This window comes from Hypomesus nipponensis, chromosome 16, assembly GCF_054491055.1.
Source record: "Hypomesus nipponensis isolate SF chromosome 16, ASM5449105v1, whole genome shotgun sequence".
In the NCBI taxonomy this organism is placed as follows: Eukaryota; Metazoa; Chordata; class Actinopteri; order Osmeriformes; family Osmeridae; genus Hypomesus; species Hypomesus nipponensis.
This window is the reverse complement of record NC_140376.1, coordinates 6471121-6487863: the sequence shown is the minus strand read 5'-3', so window position 1 is coordinate 6487863 and position 16743 is coordinate 6471121. Positions and strand designations below refer to the sequence as shown.

Below are 16743 nucleotides of genomic sequence, written 5' to 3'. Positions count from 1 at the left end.
TGCAATACTGCTTATATGTCTAAGAGTCCATTTTATGAAGTTGAACTTTCACAACTAGCACTGTAGCCAATCAGAGCCTCCCCTCCCTTCCTCTGCTCACCTGGCCTGGCCCACAGGCCACGCCCACGATGTGTTTGGAGTTGAGTCCAGGCAGAGCCTTGGGCTGCTTCTTATTGGAGAACAGCGTGTCGAAGTGCTGCAGCTTGTCGTTGCTGCCCCAGCTGTGCACCTCGCCCTCCTCGGTGAGGGCCAGGCAGTGGGTGGAGCCCACCCCCATGTCCACCACCTTCTTACCTGGGGGGGAGAGAGAGAGAAGGGGAGGGGAAGAGAGACATGAGAGGAAAGAGGGGAGGGGGGGGCGAGAGCAAATTTGAGTTCTACTTTGTTTTTGTGGTGGCGTGGTTGTTGGAATTTTCACCGTTTTTGTTACCATAACAACATTAGAATGCACGGTGCAAAACGAGGCGTCGGCCGCCCAGGCGGGACGAGGACTGACCCTGTAGGCTCTCCAGCAGCTTGGGGTAGCGCACGTGCTCGTCCGTGCCGTGGCCCAGCCGCTGGTTGTCCCCCTTCCCCCAGGTGTACACCTGGCCGTCCTTGGTGAGCGCCACGGAGAACTGGCTGCCGCAGAACACCCTGACCGTGTCCAGGTCCTGGAGCTTCTCCAGCAGCTTGGGCGTCTTGCAGCCGTCGCTGCCGCCCCGGCCCAGCTTGCCGTAGTCCCCGTCCCCCCACGACCACACCTGACCTGCGGGGGGGTTCGAGAGGAGAGGGGGTTAGAGGGGAGATCGTCAGGAATTGAACTATGATGTTGCTTTGAATGCAAGTATATACGTAAGCTTATATGAGTGAGTCGGCTATATAAATAAAACGTTAAATTTTTGCGATCTCATCAAGTTGAGGATCATCATGAGGGATAATGAGACAGCAGGTCTGGTAGTCTAGACAAGAGGGGTGCGTGCCAACTCATGAATAAAGAATTGGCGGTGTCCCATAGACTGCCTCTCTCTCTCATCCATCTCTCCCTCTCTCTCTCTCACCGTTCTCCGTCACAGCGAGAGTCTGGGCGTCCCCGCTCCCACACGCCACATCCAACACCTTCAGCCCCTTCAGAGCCGTCACCAGCATGGGCGTGGTCTGGTCCTCGCTGGAGCCTATCAGAGCAGCCGAGAGAACAGAACCTTGAAGACACAACCAATCGCATCACCAGAGACTCTGGGCTGCTAACAGGGATGGAATCGTAAATGTTGTTGTTGAGGGGGGTGGTCTTACCGTGGCCCAGCCGGCCGTAGTTGCCCCGCCCCCAGGTGTACAGCTCTCCGTCCGCTGTGATGGCGGCGCTGTAGGTGCTCCCACAGGCGATGTGAACCACATGCTTCCCTGTGAAGGCTGAGATCAACGTAGGCTCCTCCAGGTACCTGGGAGGGAGGGAGGGAGGGAGGGAGGGAGGGAGGGAGGGAGGGAGGGAGGGAGGGAGGGAGGGTTTTTAAATAACAAATAATAATAATAATAAAGTTATTTACTTTTCTCCAAAGCGACTTAAAGATTGGGATCCGAACATGCAAACAGCCAAATCCTCTAACCAACGAGCTACATCTAATCCCTAACACAACTACATGTCTTTCAAAAGCTCAAAGGTAGTTTTCTGTGGAGGAGCTAGCTAGCGAGCAAGTGTTGCTGTCTGTGGAGCCAGCTAGCTAGCTAGCGAGCAGGTGTTGCTGTCTGTGGAGCCAGCTAGCTAGCTGTCAAGCAGGTGTTGGTGTCTGTGGAGCCAGCCAGCTAGCTGCTAAGCAGTTGTAGCTAGCTAGCTAGCAAGCGGGCTAACGTACGTGGTGTCCCCATGTCCCAGGCGGCCTCCGTCTCCACAGCCCCAGGAGAACACCTCTCCGTTGGTGGACAGGGACAGATAGTGCTGGCCGTCTGGGTGTGCGGCAAGCTTCAGGATCTTCCTGGAGGTCAGGGCGTGGACCAGCATGGGGGCCTGCGGCAACACAACAACTAGTTAGTTCAGAGTAGCTGGCAGCGGTATCAGCGTTTAGTTGCCAAATGCGATGTTTCAGCACGTCATTCTGCGCTTGCTACTGCATTCAGAATCAGAATCAGTGTTTATTCGCCATGAAAGTTTGCACAGACAAGGAATTTACTTTGGCAGGAGAGCCTACCTAGGCAGCCATTTTCGGCAGCAATAGTGACTATAGTGAATATTCACAGTGAATAGCTCATAGTATTTCTCTTATTTGTATGTTGCTTCAAGATAACTTCACTTAAGTCAACTTGCCTCAGGGGGAGGCATATATTTTTATTTTTGTTATAAAGTAAAACGGTTGTGAATGTCCTAGGACATCCCAGCAGTGAGTCGACAGAGACAGTACCAGAGTGGTGCACTTGTAGTTCTGGGTGTAGACGGCCCCACTGCTGGCCAGGATGAGGAAGCCCTTCTCGGAGCACACGATCTGGGTCACCCCCAGGCTGGACAGGGCCTTGCACTCGTTGGGTCCGTTCACATTGGTGTACAGCTTCCAGCCCAGCAGTCCCCAGCCAATCACCTCCTGGAGGCTTCCCTGGGGGGGAGGGGACAGCAGAGAAAGGGTTAATGTACAGTATTAGCCTGGAGAGGGATAAACCACCTGACCATATCAAAGACATGAAGGAGGGCTGGGTGATGGCAGGGAGAACATTGAAGTTATTCATAGATATGCATGCAATTGCCATCAAAGGAGGATTGTGATATCTTCTAGGTATTAGCCGGGAACACAATGCCCTGCAGCCAAAACCAGCTGGATGAGAAACTATATTCATGCGTTTTTACATTACTTTCATCTGATTTAGCACGTCAGTTTGAACAGAAACGCACAGTCGTATTTCAGGAACCATTTTAAAACGACCTTTATTTACACTAGAAAAGCGAGTGGAAAAACCTCGAGCTCCTTTGTGGGAGCTACTTTCAAAGTCAAAAAGTGAAAACCACGGCCGAGACTATTTTTAACATGCATTTGATCAGTTAACATCTGAATAATAAAAGGCCTAAAACTTTGTAAACTCCCCTCCCACCCGGCTCCTCCCCAGGGCATGGTGGACTCATCCAATGAAGCGCTGATGCAGGAGAGAGAGTCATGCAGGGAACAGGAAGTCTTAGAAAAGGCTAATTACCTGCATGAATCCATGATCCTCCAACAGAACAGAAGGGGCAGAGAAAAACAGAAATCTGTGTGGCTTCGAGGTCCTCCGTCAAAACACAACAAATCTTTGACACCAGGTCTAACGTTAACCATTTCGAAACGTGCAGGGGCCCAGGAAGGAAGATGAACCCAGGGGGGGGGAGACTGAGGTTGGGAGGAGGGGGAGGTGGGTCATGTGGAGGTCTGGTACCTTGTGCGAGGTGGGGGAGCTGCACGAGGGGGGGCTGCAGGGGGAGGCCAGCCGATCCAGGTGGGCCATGATGACCACGGCCGTCTGGCGCAGGTCGATGGCCAGGTCGTTGTCCTGCGGCAGGGTCAGGTAGCGCAGGAAGCTCTCGTTGGGGCTGAGCGGAGCGGAGAGAATCTGGAGAGGGGGCGGAGGAGGAAACCGTTATCGTCGTCGTCCTGGAGACAGCCGAGGTCCGTCGCCGAGACCAGAGAGCCTTCATTCTAGAACGCCACGGAACGTGACCACCTCAGGCCTTTTGTTTTAGAGCACAGCCCATCAGAGCACAGAAATTCTCGGGACCCGGCCGGGGGGCGGGGCGGGGCGGGGCGGGGCCTCACCTCTCCCTCCTCCTGGGGGACCGGCTCGTCCTTGGTGCTGTAGATGCTCTGCAGGCGCTGCAGCAGGGGCAGCAGGGGGGCGCTGGTGCCCTGGGTGGAGCGCTCGTTGTCCATCTCCCGGGTGCCGCTGTCCCACAGGCGCAGGAGCAGGAGCACGGCGGAGAGGAGCTGACTGGAGGGGAGGAGACCGGAGGGGGCGGGGCGTTACAGTTGGAGGGGGAGAAGAAGTCACATGGAGGGGGATGGGGGTGGTGGTGGGTGAGCAGGGTTCAGGGTTGGGTGTTGGACATCAATAAGCCCTGCCGCATTCACCTCGCGGGAAGGGCTGGGAGAATGCAAAAAAAGGCGGTTTGGTTCGAGTGTCGGGGCGTACCTGAGGGTGCCCCTCTGCACGGCCAGCTCCAGCAGGATGGCCAGGGCCAGGTGCTGATCCTGCAGGGGAATGTTGCTTTTGGAGCTGGCGCTCCCATGCACGTCGCTGTCGAACGAGAGCCAAGGGTCAGCATCCCAAACGAGCACGGCGGGGGGGGGGGGGGGGAGAGAGCGGGGGGGGGTCGTAACGAGGGGCGAGGCTGACTCACCTGAGGAACTTGGTGGCCCTCTCCACCACCTCCAGCCACACGGACGACACGGTCCGCTCGTCAAACAGGGTGGCCTCGGGGAGGGCGCGCAGGGCGTCCAGAGACTCCTGCAGGAGCTCGCTGCACAGGTCCGCGTCGTCTCCTGCGGGTCAGAACGCGGTTCAGGGGCGCTCACGCCGTCGCACATGACTCGTCTGGTTACGAGACGAGAGCCTCGTTAAGCTAACCTCGTCATTCTGGGCTGACCTTGAGGTCTTCGGGGAGGCCCTGCGGACACACCGTCCTGCCGACATACATCACCACGGTGCTTTCCTCCCTTCCTCCCCCCCTTTCCTTCTGAGAGCCCCCTAGTGAGAACGCGGGGCCTGTCGCCGTGGTCGCAGACAGATATGTTGAATGGCCCTCGCTGTACAGCAGGATAAGACCCTTCATAAGCGCGTGTGTTTGTGTGTGGATGATCCATCTGTGACTCCGGACCGTGTTATGGTCCTCATAAATGTTCATGAATGTTCGTCCAGGGGTTGTGAGAAGAACTGTTAGATGTCGTCACGCCTGAGGAAGATGCTGAGAGCTGGTGTGGGGGCCAACCGACTACTACCAGAAACGCTTGTGTTCCTTTAATCCCTCGTCATGCATTTCATCACCCAAGGCGCCGCCATTTAATCATGAATGGAGAAAGAACAAACTGGTCGTTAAAGTGACCTTGAGGGTTCACTGAAAACATCTAAGTGAGGAGGGAGTGGGTTGAGAGAGGGGCGAGAGAGAGAGAGAGAGAGAGAGAGAGAGAGAGCTGGCAGTATCTTACCTGACCTCCAGGCTCTTCGGAGGAAGGCGAACGCAAAGGACAACGCAGCCCTGGAGCCCACCCTGGCCAGGCCCTCCACACTCTTACTGACAGGACGGGGACTGCGCACACACACACACACACACACACACTTGACTCAGACATCTCGAATAATATGAACAACAACCCAAACTAGATAAAAAGGACCCAGAAGTGTTACGTCGGATCACATGACTCGGTGGTGACGCGGTAGGGAAAGCCTGGCGGTGACTTGGGGGGGCCCGTACCTCTTGTTGTCGACGGCGGGCTGTGGGGGGGTGGCGGGGAATTTCCAGCGGAACTTGTACTTCTCCTCCATGACGCTGTGGCTGAGGGAGATGAGGTAGCGCTCCAAGATGACCAGGCGCTGGCGCAGGCGCAGGGCCGACAGCGTGCTCTTGGCCGTCTGGGCAGACAGCTTCTGCTGGTCGTCCACCAGAACCATCAGGCAATCCTTCAGCTCGTTCTCGTCTACACACACACACACACACACACACAAGGCAGTGAGCAGGTTTGTGAGCATGTCAGACAAATGCACATCAATACATACAACCTACATTTTAGCTGAATAAAATAAAAAATCCAAACTTTACACAATCGTCAGCTTTTCAGCTGTGATGTTCTGCAGGCTTTCGACCGGGCCTGGCCCCGCCCACGCTGCCGCTGCTGCCCAATCAGCATGAAACGCAGGGGCGCAGGCCTATAAATGTCATCGCTGAGGAAGACATGACAGGCCAAAATAGCCAACCTGAAATCCACTTAAGCTTAAGCCAGACAGGCTAGCTCTTTCCACAGCCCAGAGGGATGCAAGCAGCGCCCCACAAATCAGCTGCCCTGAGCTGCCTTGTGGACATTCAGACAGATTGTTGGGAGCATAGACCGCGTCTCCAGCTGGGCCTTAAAAAGGGGTAAATGCTGGCATTTACATTTCTTTAAACAAGGGGTTTCTCTATAGTGCATCTAGTTACACGCTAGAGGCGGTTATCTAGACACTTCTAATCATTGAACCAGGAAGCCGGAAGTGGGCTAGAGGCCTGAAACCTAAGTCTCCCTGATAAGGCACTTAAGTGTGAACGTAATCCAAGTACACCCACTCTATCCAGTACCTCGTGGACAGACAAATGAGCACTACTACATGTACGCACAAAAGGAGTCATAAACACGTGACCTCCAGGCCATGTGACGTCCAGGCCATGTGTTTGAGAGTGGGCACAGGGAGCCTGTACACTTGTGTGCAGAGAAGAAAAAGTCTCCAATCGGGTTGGACCAATCACACTGAAGCTCCCGCCTACTCCATGTGCTTATCGCCTCCAGCCCGCCGCCACCAACAGCACAGCCCCACCCAACACAGTCTGGGGCACCCTGCCCCACACCAGGGGCAGGTATTAAAAGAGGGTGACCCGCAATACCGCCACACTGCAGAGGGGTAAAAATAACCGCCCTGATCTCCAGACAAGTTAGCGTGGTCACTTGAGTCTCTACACACCTCACGCACACACCCGCAGGAGAGAACACGCAAACACGCCGAGAGAAGCCAAGTCTGATGGGAGGCCAGCGTGTTGAAAGGGTCGCTATTCTAATATCTCAGACTCATATAGACACGGCTAATCCATGTGGCTGCTGCCAGCAGCACTGATACCACCGCTGTGGGACCCTGTGGGCTGCTTGTGTACAGGACAGGTAGATCTTTGGTCAAAAAACAACAACAATAGCAGAGCTCAGCACTCCAGCAGGGCCCAAACGTTAACAGGCCGAATAAAAAATAAATTTAATTTAAAAAAATTGGCAACTTACTAATAAGTCTTAGGCACACTTTTTTTTTTACATGAAAATGTAATACAAAAAAGATATATTTTTGTATTTTTATTTGTGAAGCAGTATAAAAGTGTTTGCAGTTTTAAGATGTTTGTGTGTGCTTAAGACATGTTCACAGTTGTCATACACGTTAATATTTCTCATGTGTGCGTGTATATGTGCATTTAAAAATAAACAGAGGATGGTCATGTGAACTGATCTATGCTGTGAGCTGCCAGGCCCTCAGCGGCGAGGTGGGCAGGAACCCTCTCTCACCTGGCTGCCGGCCCAGTCCCACGTCTCACCTGGCTGCCGGCCCCAGTCCCACGTCTCACCTGGCTGCCGGCCCCAGTCCCACGTCTCACCTGGCTGCCGGCCCCAGTCCCACGTCTCACCTGGCTGCCGGCCCCAGTCCCACATCTCACCTGGCTGCCGGCCCCAGTCCCACATCTCACCTGGCTGCCGGCCCCAGTCCCACGTCTCACCTGGCTGCCGGCCCCAGTCCCACATCTCACCTGGCTGCCGGCCCCAGTCCCACGTCTCACCTGGCTGCCGACCCCAGTCCCACATCTCACCTGGCTGCCGGCCCCAGTCCCACGTCTCGATGATGGAGTGATGGACCGACGTGGACGTCTCCTCCTCCTCCTTCTTCTCCTTGTCGTTAGACTCCTCCTTCTTCTGCGTGGCAAAGCAGTCCGTGCAGTCTTCTGGAGAAGTGGGCAAAAACAACACGAGGACTGTTATAGAACCTCCATCCATCCCTCCCGCCCGAGGGCGGGGCCTTGGCGGAGATGGATTCTCGCTCGGGTGGGCGATCTCACGGAACCAGATGTGTCGCAAAAAGGTTTGGGCTTGTGTGTACCTAGGTGGGCTGTCTCTTCTCCGTTGAAGGTGATCTCCTCGTCCTTCACCATCTCGTTCCACATCTCGCTCAGGCCCTCTGGAGAGAAGGCCCGCTGCCAGAGACAAACATTCAGATGTGTAGCGCAGGAAGGAGACTACAGACTTTTTTTTTTTTTAAAGCTGTCTTGGTGGACCGCTGACGTGATCTCTCCTTCAAATCACGTAACGCCACATTACTGCATTATACTTAATGGGCCTCTTAATGCTACAGAACAGAAGAATACATAACAATGTTCCTCATACAGCATTAACTGTGGACTAATGCTAATCAATCCCCCTATTGTGGCCCAAATCTGTCAGCTTCCTAAATCCTAAAACATGTTGATCTTGTCTGTGAACATACTTCACGTCTGGAAACCTGCGACTAACTTTAGGGGCAGTAGATTTATTACACCCGCATAAATACAATGTTATAACAACAACAACAACATGGACAGATATACAACCTAGGCCTCTGGTGCCCACAGAAATGCTCGTATAGACTAACAAGTTACAAAAAGTACTTTCCAGAGATGCAGGTTTCAAATGTCAATAACATGGCAACTTAAACATGACACCAGACGTGCAACACCTATGTGTAGGGCAAGGAAGTAGAGACCTGTCATTAGACAGCATCGAGAGCGGGCTAAATTTGGCAACAAGCACGTATCCGAATTCTTGTGCAATACTAGGTCGAGTATCTAAAAGCAAACAGACAAACAAACACATTAACAAATCTCACTTAACAGATAAACCACAGTTTTAGAAAAACTGATTACCCTCCTTACAACAAAGCCAGTTCTGTCTAGAAATCTCAACCAATGGATGGGTGACATTAACTTTCATGTTCTTTAGCTCACTCACATTCCTGGAATGTACTTCTAGTAAGAACAGTATTTTGTCGTAAGAACTCCAAGTATATTGTCGTAAAAACACCAAGTATTCTGTCGGTTCAATTTTACAACAGCTGCGTAGAAAGGGTCTCCCTGCGACAGTAGGACCACTTACCTGCAAGTCTATCTTCAGCCATTTGTCATGAAATCTTAGCTGGGCATCGAGGGTAAATGACGGAGAAGGCATCTTTCCCTCCTCTCTGCTGGCTGCAACAGCAGCCTACCCTGTTTAAAGAACGCTAGGTGAGATTTGTGTCAACAGACCTAGTTAGTTGGCTATGATAAGACAGGTATCTTCGGAGGCAAGAGACAAACATGACCCATCTAGTAGTGTTTGAGCGAAGTATTAAGCACAATCGTCACATAATCAAGCGACTGCAGTTGGTAACAAGCTATATGACAGAATGTTAGCTTGCAATAAGATACGCTTATATAGCTAGGCAACTGGCCGGCTAGGGAGCTATGTGAATTGGGCCAAGATAGCTATCTAGCTATCTAGCTAAGACAGTCATCTTTGACTTGCTATAGCTAGTGTCAAATTAATGACTCACGCAAACGTCAGATGTTATCCTCCGAAAAAAAAAAAACAACAACCACAGCTTCGAAACCAGCTGGCTACACAGACAGCATATTTACTGGCTAGCGAACGGTGTTATTAACATTGCTCCATCTATCCAGCGTTAGCTATTGTAGCTAGCAAGCTAACATTAGCTATGGGCTGGCTAGTCTGCACATCCAAACCACACCACAAATGATGCAGCAACACAGTCAAGCTACAGTACCAGCCAGATACCTGGCGAGCTGTGACAGGTTGAACAGAAAGAAGGTATTACGTTTAAATGTGTAATATGACGCTTGCATCAAGTTCCTATTGATGACAAATTCTCAAAATATGTTCATTACCTATGGGTTTTTGTATTCTGTTGTCGTATCTTCAGTCCTAGCACTGGCTCTGCTGCATTACAAAGTCGTCCATGTTGGACTGAATGATTGACAAGTCGAACAGCCAATTAGCCTTAAAGCACAAGAGACACACAGAGAGAGGCACGAGGCATGGAAACAGATGACGTAGTTTTATTGGCCCATACTTAATGCGTGCATTTCAAATCAGATTATTTTATTACTAAAACCATAATATTTATGGATGTATGGAATCATATTATATGTCCAGACATAGGTAGTCAATTAACCCCACTGATAGACACCCTTTGCAATCCTGCCTCGTCATCATCATCATTGGCCAACTTTTTTTTAATCATTGTCGTTCCAAATTTTACATCACCATAAATAAATCCATGTTCATGAAGTTGAATTTGATGGAGCGGTCAGACCATATTATTCTGATGGGTCAGACAACATTAACCATGCACTAAAAACCACGCCCATACAGACATGCGGTGCACAGTCGAATCAGAGAATGTCTAATACTATCCTTAAACAGGCTCTGGTCGAATCTTCCTTCTATTTCACTTACTACATTTTGACCATCGTGAGTTTATAAAAACTTGCTTTGCAGTGTTATATCAGAACATAAATTGTTTAATAGTAAAATTACGGCTGGTTCAAAGCAATATCCGGTGTAAACACAAATGATTAACAAACGACTACAATAGCAATGGCTGTAGAGATAGGTACTTCGCTACCAGCCGGGATTTGGATTGCTGTGATATCCAGCTTTATTAATGGATCTACGTTTGTGCTTCAAAAGAAAGGAATATTACGAGCACGTGCTAGAGGTAGCTTAGAAAATACATTACAATATTTTAGAGGAAGGTCGATACGATAAAAATTAAGGTGAAATGACTAATGCAAGCTACACCAACTTTTCTTCGCTAAAGCTGTACTTTGTGCCGAAAATCTAATTCAGGTTTCTTCGACGGCGTCTGTGATAGCTCTGAAAATTAGAACGTCTAGCTAGTTAACATTTAGTGTAGCCTATTATCGGTTTGGAGTGGTTTCTTTGGTAGGCTATGTAACCTAGTAGCCTAAAGTACTGCAAATCATACGACTGTTAAGATCTAAATGATACCCGAGTTTAAGCTGTGCTGTACAAAAAATTATTTATTTGCTCTCTAATAACTTTACATATCTTGACAGAAGTATTAAACCAGTGAGTGGTCGTTAATAGCGTCATGTGATAAATTAAATTAGCATATAAAGGTTTAATTAATTCAAGCACCATCATCCGTCAATATTCCTTCAGTGACACACAATAGGTTAAACGTACGTAACCGTAGTGTAGTGGAATGTGTGTAAAATACCAAAAAATGTTTTTCTTGTTTAGGTGTTTCCTATTTGAAAGATGGAGTGTGGTGGGGAGGTACACTTTCAAGTGAGTATGGCGCCTTCTGTATGTCATACATTTAAGTACAAGTCAAAAACCTTTGAGTTCTTAATTTGACTGTTCAAAAATCCTGTACAGTGAGCATTGGCCAGATTGGTAACTTCTTGGCCTATAACGCAGCACCCGCTGTAATTGTGACACCTCTAGGAGCCCTGGGTGTGCTGTTTGGGTGAGCAGATTCAAATTTGAGTTTGAATGATTTGTGCTGTTAAATCTGCCTGTTCTCAACTAAAACGCTTGTGTTTTGGATGCAGGGCTGTGTTGGCTTCCTTCATTCTTCAGGAGCATCTGAATATCCTGGGAAAGCTTGGCTGTGTGCTATGTTGTTGTGGCTCAATCGTGCTTATCATTCATTCCCCAAAGTCAGAGAGTGTAACATCTAGAGTGGAGCTGGAGGACAGACTGTCAGATCCAGGTGTGTTTAAGCCCCATCTGGTCAGATATAGTCTTTCCTGGTTCACATTCCTTGTGCACTCACAAGGAGGGAGTCTCGGGGGGTGTTGTTGTTACACAGACTGTGGGAAAGTACACACGAAGACCTCCAATTACACTCAACAAATGTTATCTCTCGTCTTGACATGCTGCTGACGCTGACAGTATACCGTTTGTGTTTCTCCCCTCATGCAGTGTTTCTAACATATGCCTCCTTGGTGGTCCTGCTGCTGGTTGTACTGATTGGGTGGATTGCCCCCATACATGGCACGTCAAACATCATGGTGTATGTGGCCATATGCTCACTCCTTGGAAGCTTCACGGTGCCCTGCAGCAAAGGCCTCGGGCTGGCCGCTCAGGATGCCTTTGGCGAGGGGCCCTCGAGTAGCAGGGCCCTTGTTCTCTTTGCGTGTTTGCTGGGAACGTTGGCGGTCAGCATCCTCATCCAGTTCACTTTCATCAACAAGGCCCTGGAAAACTTCAGCTCCAATATATTCGAAGCTATATACTACGTGACGTTCACGTCGACTGTGATAGTTGCCTCTGCGATTCTCTTCAAGGAATGGACAGCAGTCGGTGTAGTGGACTGTTTTGGCATACTGTGTGGTCTTACGACAGTGTCAGTAGGGGTCCTTCTACTTAGAATAGATCAGGGGGCTATGCTCACCTGGAAGCAATCAGGGGGGAGAGCAAAAGTAGACTGATGTGGGTTTGAATCTAATTCACATCATAATTTCAAATAAAAAATCCATCCATCCATTTTCTTCTGCTTATCCAGGTCCGGGTTGCAATAGCAGGAGGTTTAACAAGGTATTCAATAAGTCCCTTTCCCTTGTACAAAAAAGAAGAAAAAGAAAAGTTATTTTATTTGTAAAATGATACGTACTTACATTATTGCACAATGAAGCAGTGTACTTGATTGTTCCATTGCTTTTTCACCAAATACAGAACAGATTAACTGTGTTCAATTTCCTTACCTTACCTGCAGTTTTGTTATGTAGGCCTACAGTATTAACCAACCAAAATAAAAATACAGTTTATAGCTTAACCATTGTGGTATAGTGAATTACAAAAAATCTGGTGTTATGAACTACTTGCTAATTGAATGACAAACATTAGATACCAACATTTTTATTTAATTTTATACCATAAATACTGTGTCCTATGTCAATACTAAGAGTGCTTTGCAGAACAGGTTTGTCTCACGGGATTCAGTCCTATTTATTTACACACAAACACGGAGGCTGTTATGAATTATTCAGAGTCATTCTAGGAGCTTAGAGCAGGTGGTTCGGGCATACATTTGTGCACACAACAAAGAACCTGCTCGATGGAGAAAACAAGTGCAACGAGGTAACGTAGCTAAATTACTTATTGAGTCAGTCTGTAGGCCTATCCGTCATTTTTTTCATTTCTGAGACACTTTCTGAACTGCCTTGAAACATTTAATTTAGGACAAATCTGTCACATTTGGAATAGGTTGAATAATCGACAGAAACACTCGGCATCTAAATAGTTGATACTTAAAAGTTCAATTCATCGTAAATGTCTCTACGCATCAATCGAATAACAGAGCGCCTATATGTTATGGTATTGAGATACTGTGGTTGTCTAACGTGCTGGCTGGTATTCCTGTCGACTATCGCATGCGCAGAGAGGATTGCCCTCGTCGTGTTGATCGCCAACCTCGCCTTCAAGCAGGATCGTTGCTAGCTACCACAATGTGAAGATCACTATGAAAACAGGAGGAAGCTAGTCCAGATAGCTAATTAGCTACCATCTATTTGGCTATTGGACAACCCAGGAATCTTTCAGCAGGTATACAAATGTCTGCAAATGTGAATTATGTGTAAACAATGTAGGCTGTCTAGCGACAACGTTTTAGCAAGTAGCTAACGGCTTATTTAGCCACGTCAGGTGCCTACTGTCAGCGGAAGATGGCTTGCTGTAGCTAGACGGCAGCATCCAATGCGCTTGCAAGCTTGGCAGGTTACTGTACTTTGCAAGTCAGTTAGCTTTAAACAGCAATCTGTCGTATATACGGTAGGCTAGCTAACTAGCTTGTTGAAATGATCGCCAGTTAATTATCTGGCCATATTAGTTTGACTCGCATTGTATCAACAACTCAAACAGGCCTGACAAGCCAGCCACTTCCTGACCTGAGGCTAGTTAGATGAACAGCCCATTGATTGAACAACCTGGTAAGGTAGTTGTTGACTTGATGACTGCGGAAGTGGGAGGTTATACGATGTCGTATCGGAGTAGTTTCGAATGTGTCATTCATGAATACGTTTACATTTTAAATGTGTCTCTTGAATGTTTATGATGGAGTCAGAGATGGAGGAGGATGGGTATACAAAAATTAACGCAACATGTAGGAACGGTAAGGTTTAAAAGCTGTTGCAAATAAGATTGTTTTACATTTAAGATAATTACGTACTCTATAGCCACTCATACATGTAATGTAGTGTAGGATATTACTTTAACTTAAGATGTAATTATATTTAATGGTTGATGTTTGTGATTTTATTTTAGGGTCTTGGGTTGGTGATAATTGCTCCTCGGGTCAGCAGCTCCGGTGCTTGGTTATAAATGTGACGGACAGCACCAACACATCCAGCTTCACTATGGGTCAAGATCGGGGAAAATATGATTTCTATATAGGACTGGGATTAGCCATTAGCTCCAGCATTTTCATCGGTGGAAGCTTCATCCTCAAGAAGAAAGGGCTACTTCGCCTGGCCAGGAAGGGGTCAATGAGAGCAGGTACTTTTAACGTGTAATATTTGAACGAGAAGTATAGCATAACAGGGTTCTGTATTTGTTCTAAAGTTGAGCAATAGTCTGTAGAGCTTGAGCAACACTGAACCCGAGTTTAGTTGTCTGACAGGTGTGGGAGGGTTCAGTCGCATGATTGTTCACATTTTTCAGTTCTTGCTTGGCCAGCTTTGCATGCGGTTCAGAAACGATTCAAGTGGGGTGTGTCTGACTTGTCATAGACGAAATGCCGCTCTAAAAAAAGTTGCAGTTGCACCTAACCCCGTATTTAAACATGAAGTAAGATGGCAAGGCAGTGTCGAAGTTCAAGTTGCCAATGGTCATACAGTAACCATAAGTTCTTCCATATTGCACTCTGTTAGCTATCTTTAGAGCTCTTTATGGATGTGATGTCAGAGGTTAACGCCTCATAATCGAGACTTAACTGTCAAAAGAAAGATTTTATGACAGGATTTGACATTTCACTTTTTTACTGTAATAACAATAGTGTTCACAGCAGATGCTTTCATCCAAAGTGACATGTACTGCTGGGTGTAATGGATTTGAACCTGTGCCCACTGATCTGAAGTCAAATGCTACATTTACATTTAGTCTTTTAGCATTTTAAATCCACAGCAACTCCAGCTCTTATCCAGAGCGACTTACAGTAAGTACTGTAAATGCTGTACCATTGAGCCATACCTACACCTATCCCATCGTAAAGGCATTATTATGTTTTCTTTTTCCTAGGACAGGGAGGTCACGCATATCTGAAGGAGTGGCTTTGGTGGGCCGGTTTATTATCAAGTAAGTAAGCGATTACGGCACAGGAGCTGTGAAAGAACCCGTCATCATGTCATATCTCCATCTCTCTCGTTTTTAATCGTGCTACGTCACAGCCGTCAACTTCCTGTGACGTGCCAGCCATTAATCCCGTATATCATATCCATTTCCTCGCAGTGGGAGCTGGAGAAGCTGCCAACTTTGCCGCCTACGCCTTCGCCCCTGCCACCCTTGTCACCCCTCTGGGAGCCCTCAGTGTGCTTGTGAGGTACTACCCACCAAGTTAGAACTGCTCTGCTCCATCCCTGTAACTGTGCATCGCTGAAATAACTGTGTAGAAAAAGGAAACGGGGTTTGAACCCTGCTTTGCCACTAAACATTGACATTACATTTAGCAGACACTCTTATCCAGAGCGACTTACAGTAAGTACAGTGGAGCTGTCACATCGAACAAGGGGAGGAGGGGGGGTTGCCAATGCGGGCGTGGCTTTTCTGAGCGTCGCCTTGTCGTTGCAGCGCGGTCCTGTCCTCGTACTTCCTGTCGGAGCGTCTGAACCTGCACGGGAAGCTGGGCTGCCTGTTGAGCATCCTGGGCTCCACCGCCATGGTGATCCACGCGCCCCAGGAGGAGGAGATCAGCCGGCTGGAGCACATGGCTCAGAAGCTGGTGGACCCTGGTACGAGAGCTTTACCTGTGGGGATGAACAAAGTATCATCTTCGGTTGCCTTACGTTAGGATTGGATACTTTAGCCTACTTACTGCTCAATGTTTCTGATACTACTGGGACTCGGTCCCTAACCCTTACCTTGTGCCAGGCTAATCCAAACCCTCTTGCTCATTCCCACTGTAGGGTTCGTGATCTTCGCCACGTTTGTCATCATCGTGGCCCTCATCTTCATCTTCGTGGTGGGCCCGCGCCACGGCCAGACCAACATCATGGTGTACATCACCATCTGCTCGGTGATCGGAGCGCTGTCCGTGTCGTGCGTGAAGGGGCTGGGCATCGCCATCAAGGAGGCCATCGCCGGGGTGTCGGTGGTGGGGAACCCCCTGTTCTGGATCCTGCTGCTGGGCCTGGTGGCCTGCGTCAGCACCCAGATCAACTACCTGAACAAGGCCCTGGACATCTTCAACACGTCCCTGGTGACGCCCATCTACTACGTGTTCTTCACCACGTCGGTGCTCACGTGCTCGGCCATCCTCTTCAAGGAGTGGGAGCACATGGGCACGGCCGACGTCATCGGCACCCTCGGCGGCTTCCTCACCATCATCGTGGGCATCTTCCTGCTGCACGCCTTCAAGGACGTCAACGTCAGCCTCTCCTCCCTGGCCGTCTCCATGAGGAAGGACGACAAGGGGACGCCGGCGTCGGCGGCCGGCGCGCCCAACGGCCTGGCCTCTCACAGCCCCTACGAGCTACTGCTGCGGAGCGACTCCACCGAGGACATGGAGGACAGGGAGGTGGGCCTGCCCTTCGATAGCGTCTCCAGAAGGAACGGCGTGATGACTTCCTCTTAGGGCCCGGGGGGGTGTAGCTGAGGCCGACTCCCTTTGGGACAGGAAGTAGATTTGACTCTCCTCCATTAGGGAATTACCGGTACCGGTATGAAGTACTGGTACCTCTGGCGCCCCCACCAGGGACAACAGAACCATTACATTGGTGTGTGGACGTTTCATGTATATTTGAAGAAGAAATTTTTAAAAAAA

The 16743-nt window shown here is 49.2% G+C and overlaps 3 protein-coding genes across 9 annotated transcripts in view; 2 read left to right on the top strand and 1 right to left on the bottom strand.

Moving 5' to 3' along the window:
- herc2 (HECT and RLD domain containing E3 ubiquitin protein ligase 2) overlaps nt 1-9711 on the bottom strand; it is a 44173-nt gene extending 34462 nt beyond the window's left edge. For 3 of the 6 annotated variants that reach the window (XM_084675699.1, XM_084675701.1, XM_084675702.1), the window contains exons 1-17: nt 9623-9711; nt 8835-8944; nt 7807-7900; nt 7520-7651; nt 5399-5621; nt 5133-5233; nt 4328-4469; nt 4120-4224; nt 3747-3918; nt 3371-3543; nt 3151-3172; nt 2373-2561; nt 1830-1981; nt 1273-1418; nt 1041-1154; nt 497-748; nt 101-294 (exon numbers count right to left, since the gene is read on the bottom strand). In XM_084675699.1, coding sequence (XP_084531825.1) covers nt 101-294; nt 497-748; nt 1041-1154; nt 1273-1418; nt 1830-1981; nt 2373-2561; nt 3151-3172; nt 3371-3543; nt 3747-3918; nt 4120-4224; nt 4328-4469; nt 5133-5233; nt 5399-5621; nt 7520-7651; nt 7807-7900; nt 8835-8906 — 2283 coding nt within the window. In that variant the 5' untranslated portion in view covers nt 8907-8944; nt 9623-9711. Of the gene's footprint in view, nt 1-100; nt 295-496; nt 749-1040; nt 1155-1272; nt 1419-1829; nt 1982-2372; nt 2562-3150; nt 3173-3369; nt 3544-3746; nt 3919-4119; nt 4225-4327; nt 4470-5132; nt 5234-5398; nt 5622-7249; nt 7470-7519; nt 7652-7806; nt 7901-8834; nt 8945-9622 lie in introns of those variants that run through there. The other 3 variants (XM_084675700.1, XM_084675703.1, XM_084675705.1) reach the window with 3 other exon arrangements.
- Nucleotides 9712-10218: 507 nt separating this feature from the next.
- Nucleotides 10219-12467, top strand: nipa1 (NIPA magnesium transporter 1). The gene is made up of 5 exons (XM_084675710.1): nt 10219-10455; nt 11004-11051; nt 11142-11232; nt 11318-11478; nt 11691-12467. The coding sequence occupies exons 1-5, from the start codon at nt 10335-10337 to the stop codon at nt 12197-12199; spliced, it is 930 nt and encodes a 309-aa protein (XP_084531836.1). The 5' UTR covers nt 10219-10334; the 3' UTR covers nt 12200-12467.
- A 684-nt stretch (nt 12468-13151) lies between these two features.
- On the top strand, nt 13152-16731 carry nipa2 (NIPA magnesium transporter 2). 2 transcript variants are annotated; one of them, XM_084675709.1, is made up of 6 exons: nt 13152-13313; nt 14031-14261; nt 15003-15059; nt 15213-15303; nt 15552-15712; nt 15887-16731. In XM_084675709.1, exons 2-6 carry the CDS (start codon nt 14123-14125, stop codon nt 16552-16554), a joined length of 1116 nt encoding a protein of 371 aa, XP_084531835.1. In that variant the 5' UTR covers nt 13152-13313; nt 14031-14122; the 3' UTR covers nt 16555-16731. The 2 variants fall into 2 exon arrangements, with proteins under 2 accessions (XP_084531835.1, XP_084531834.1); XM_084675708.1 differs by lacking the exon at nt 13152-13313 and adding an exon at nt 13756-13878.
- The last annotated feature ends 12 nt before the right edge of the window (nt 16732-16743 follow it).

Excerpts from the sequence above, each read along its gene's own strand:
- nipa1 (XM_084675710.1), top strand. The coding sequence starts at position 10,335 with ATGGCTGTAGAGATAGGTACTTCGCTACCAGCCGGGATTTGGATTGCT. Across the intron at positions 11,052-11,141 it reads GTGGGGAGGTACACTTTCAA|TGAGCATTGGCCAGATTGGT; the intron begins GTGAGTATGGCG and ends AATCCTGTACAG. Across the intron at positions 11,479-11,690 it reads GGACAGACTGTCAGATCCAG|TGTTTCTAACATATGCCTCC; the intron begins GTGTGTTTAAGC and ends CCCCTCATGCAG.
- nipa2 (XM_084675708.1), top strand. The coding sequence starts at position 13,812 with ATGTTTATGATGGAGTCAGAGATGGAGGAGGATGGGTATACAAAAATT. Across the intron at positions 15,060-15,212 it reads GTGGGCCGGTTTATTATCAA|TGGGAGCTGGAGAAGCTGCC; the intron begins GTAAGTAAGCGA and ends ATTTCCTCGCAG. Across the intron at positions 15,713-15,886 it reads TCAGAAGCTGGTGGACCCTG|GGTTCGTGATCTTCGCCACG; the intron begins GTACGAGAGCTT and ends TTCCCACTGTAG.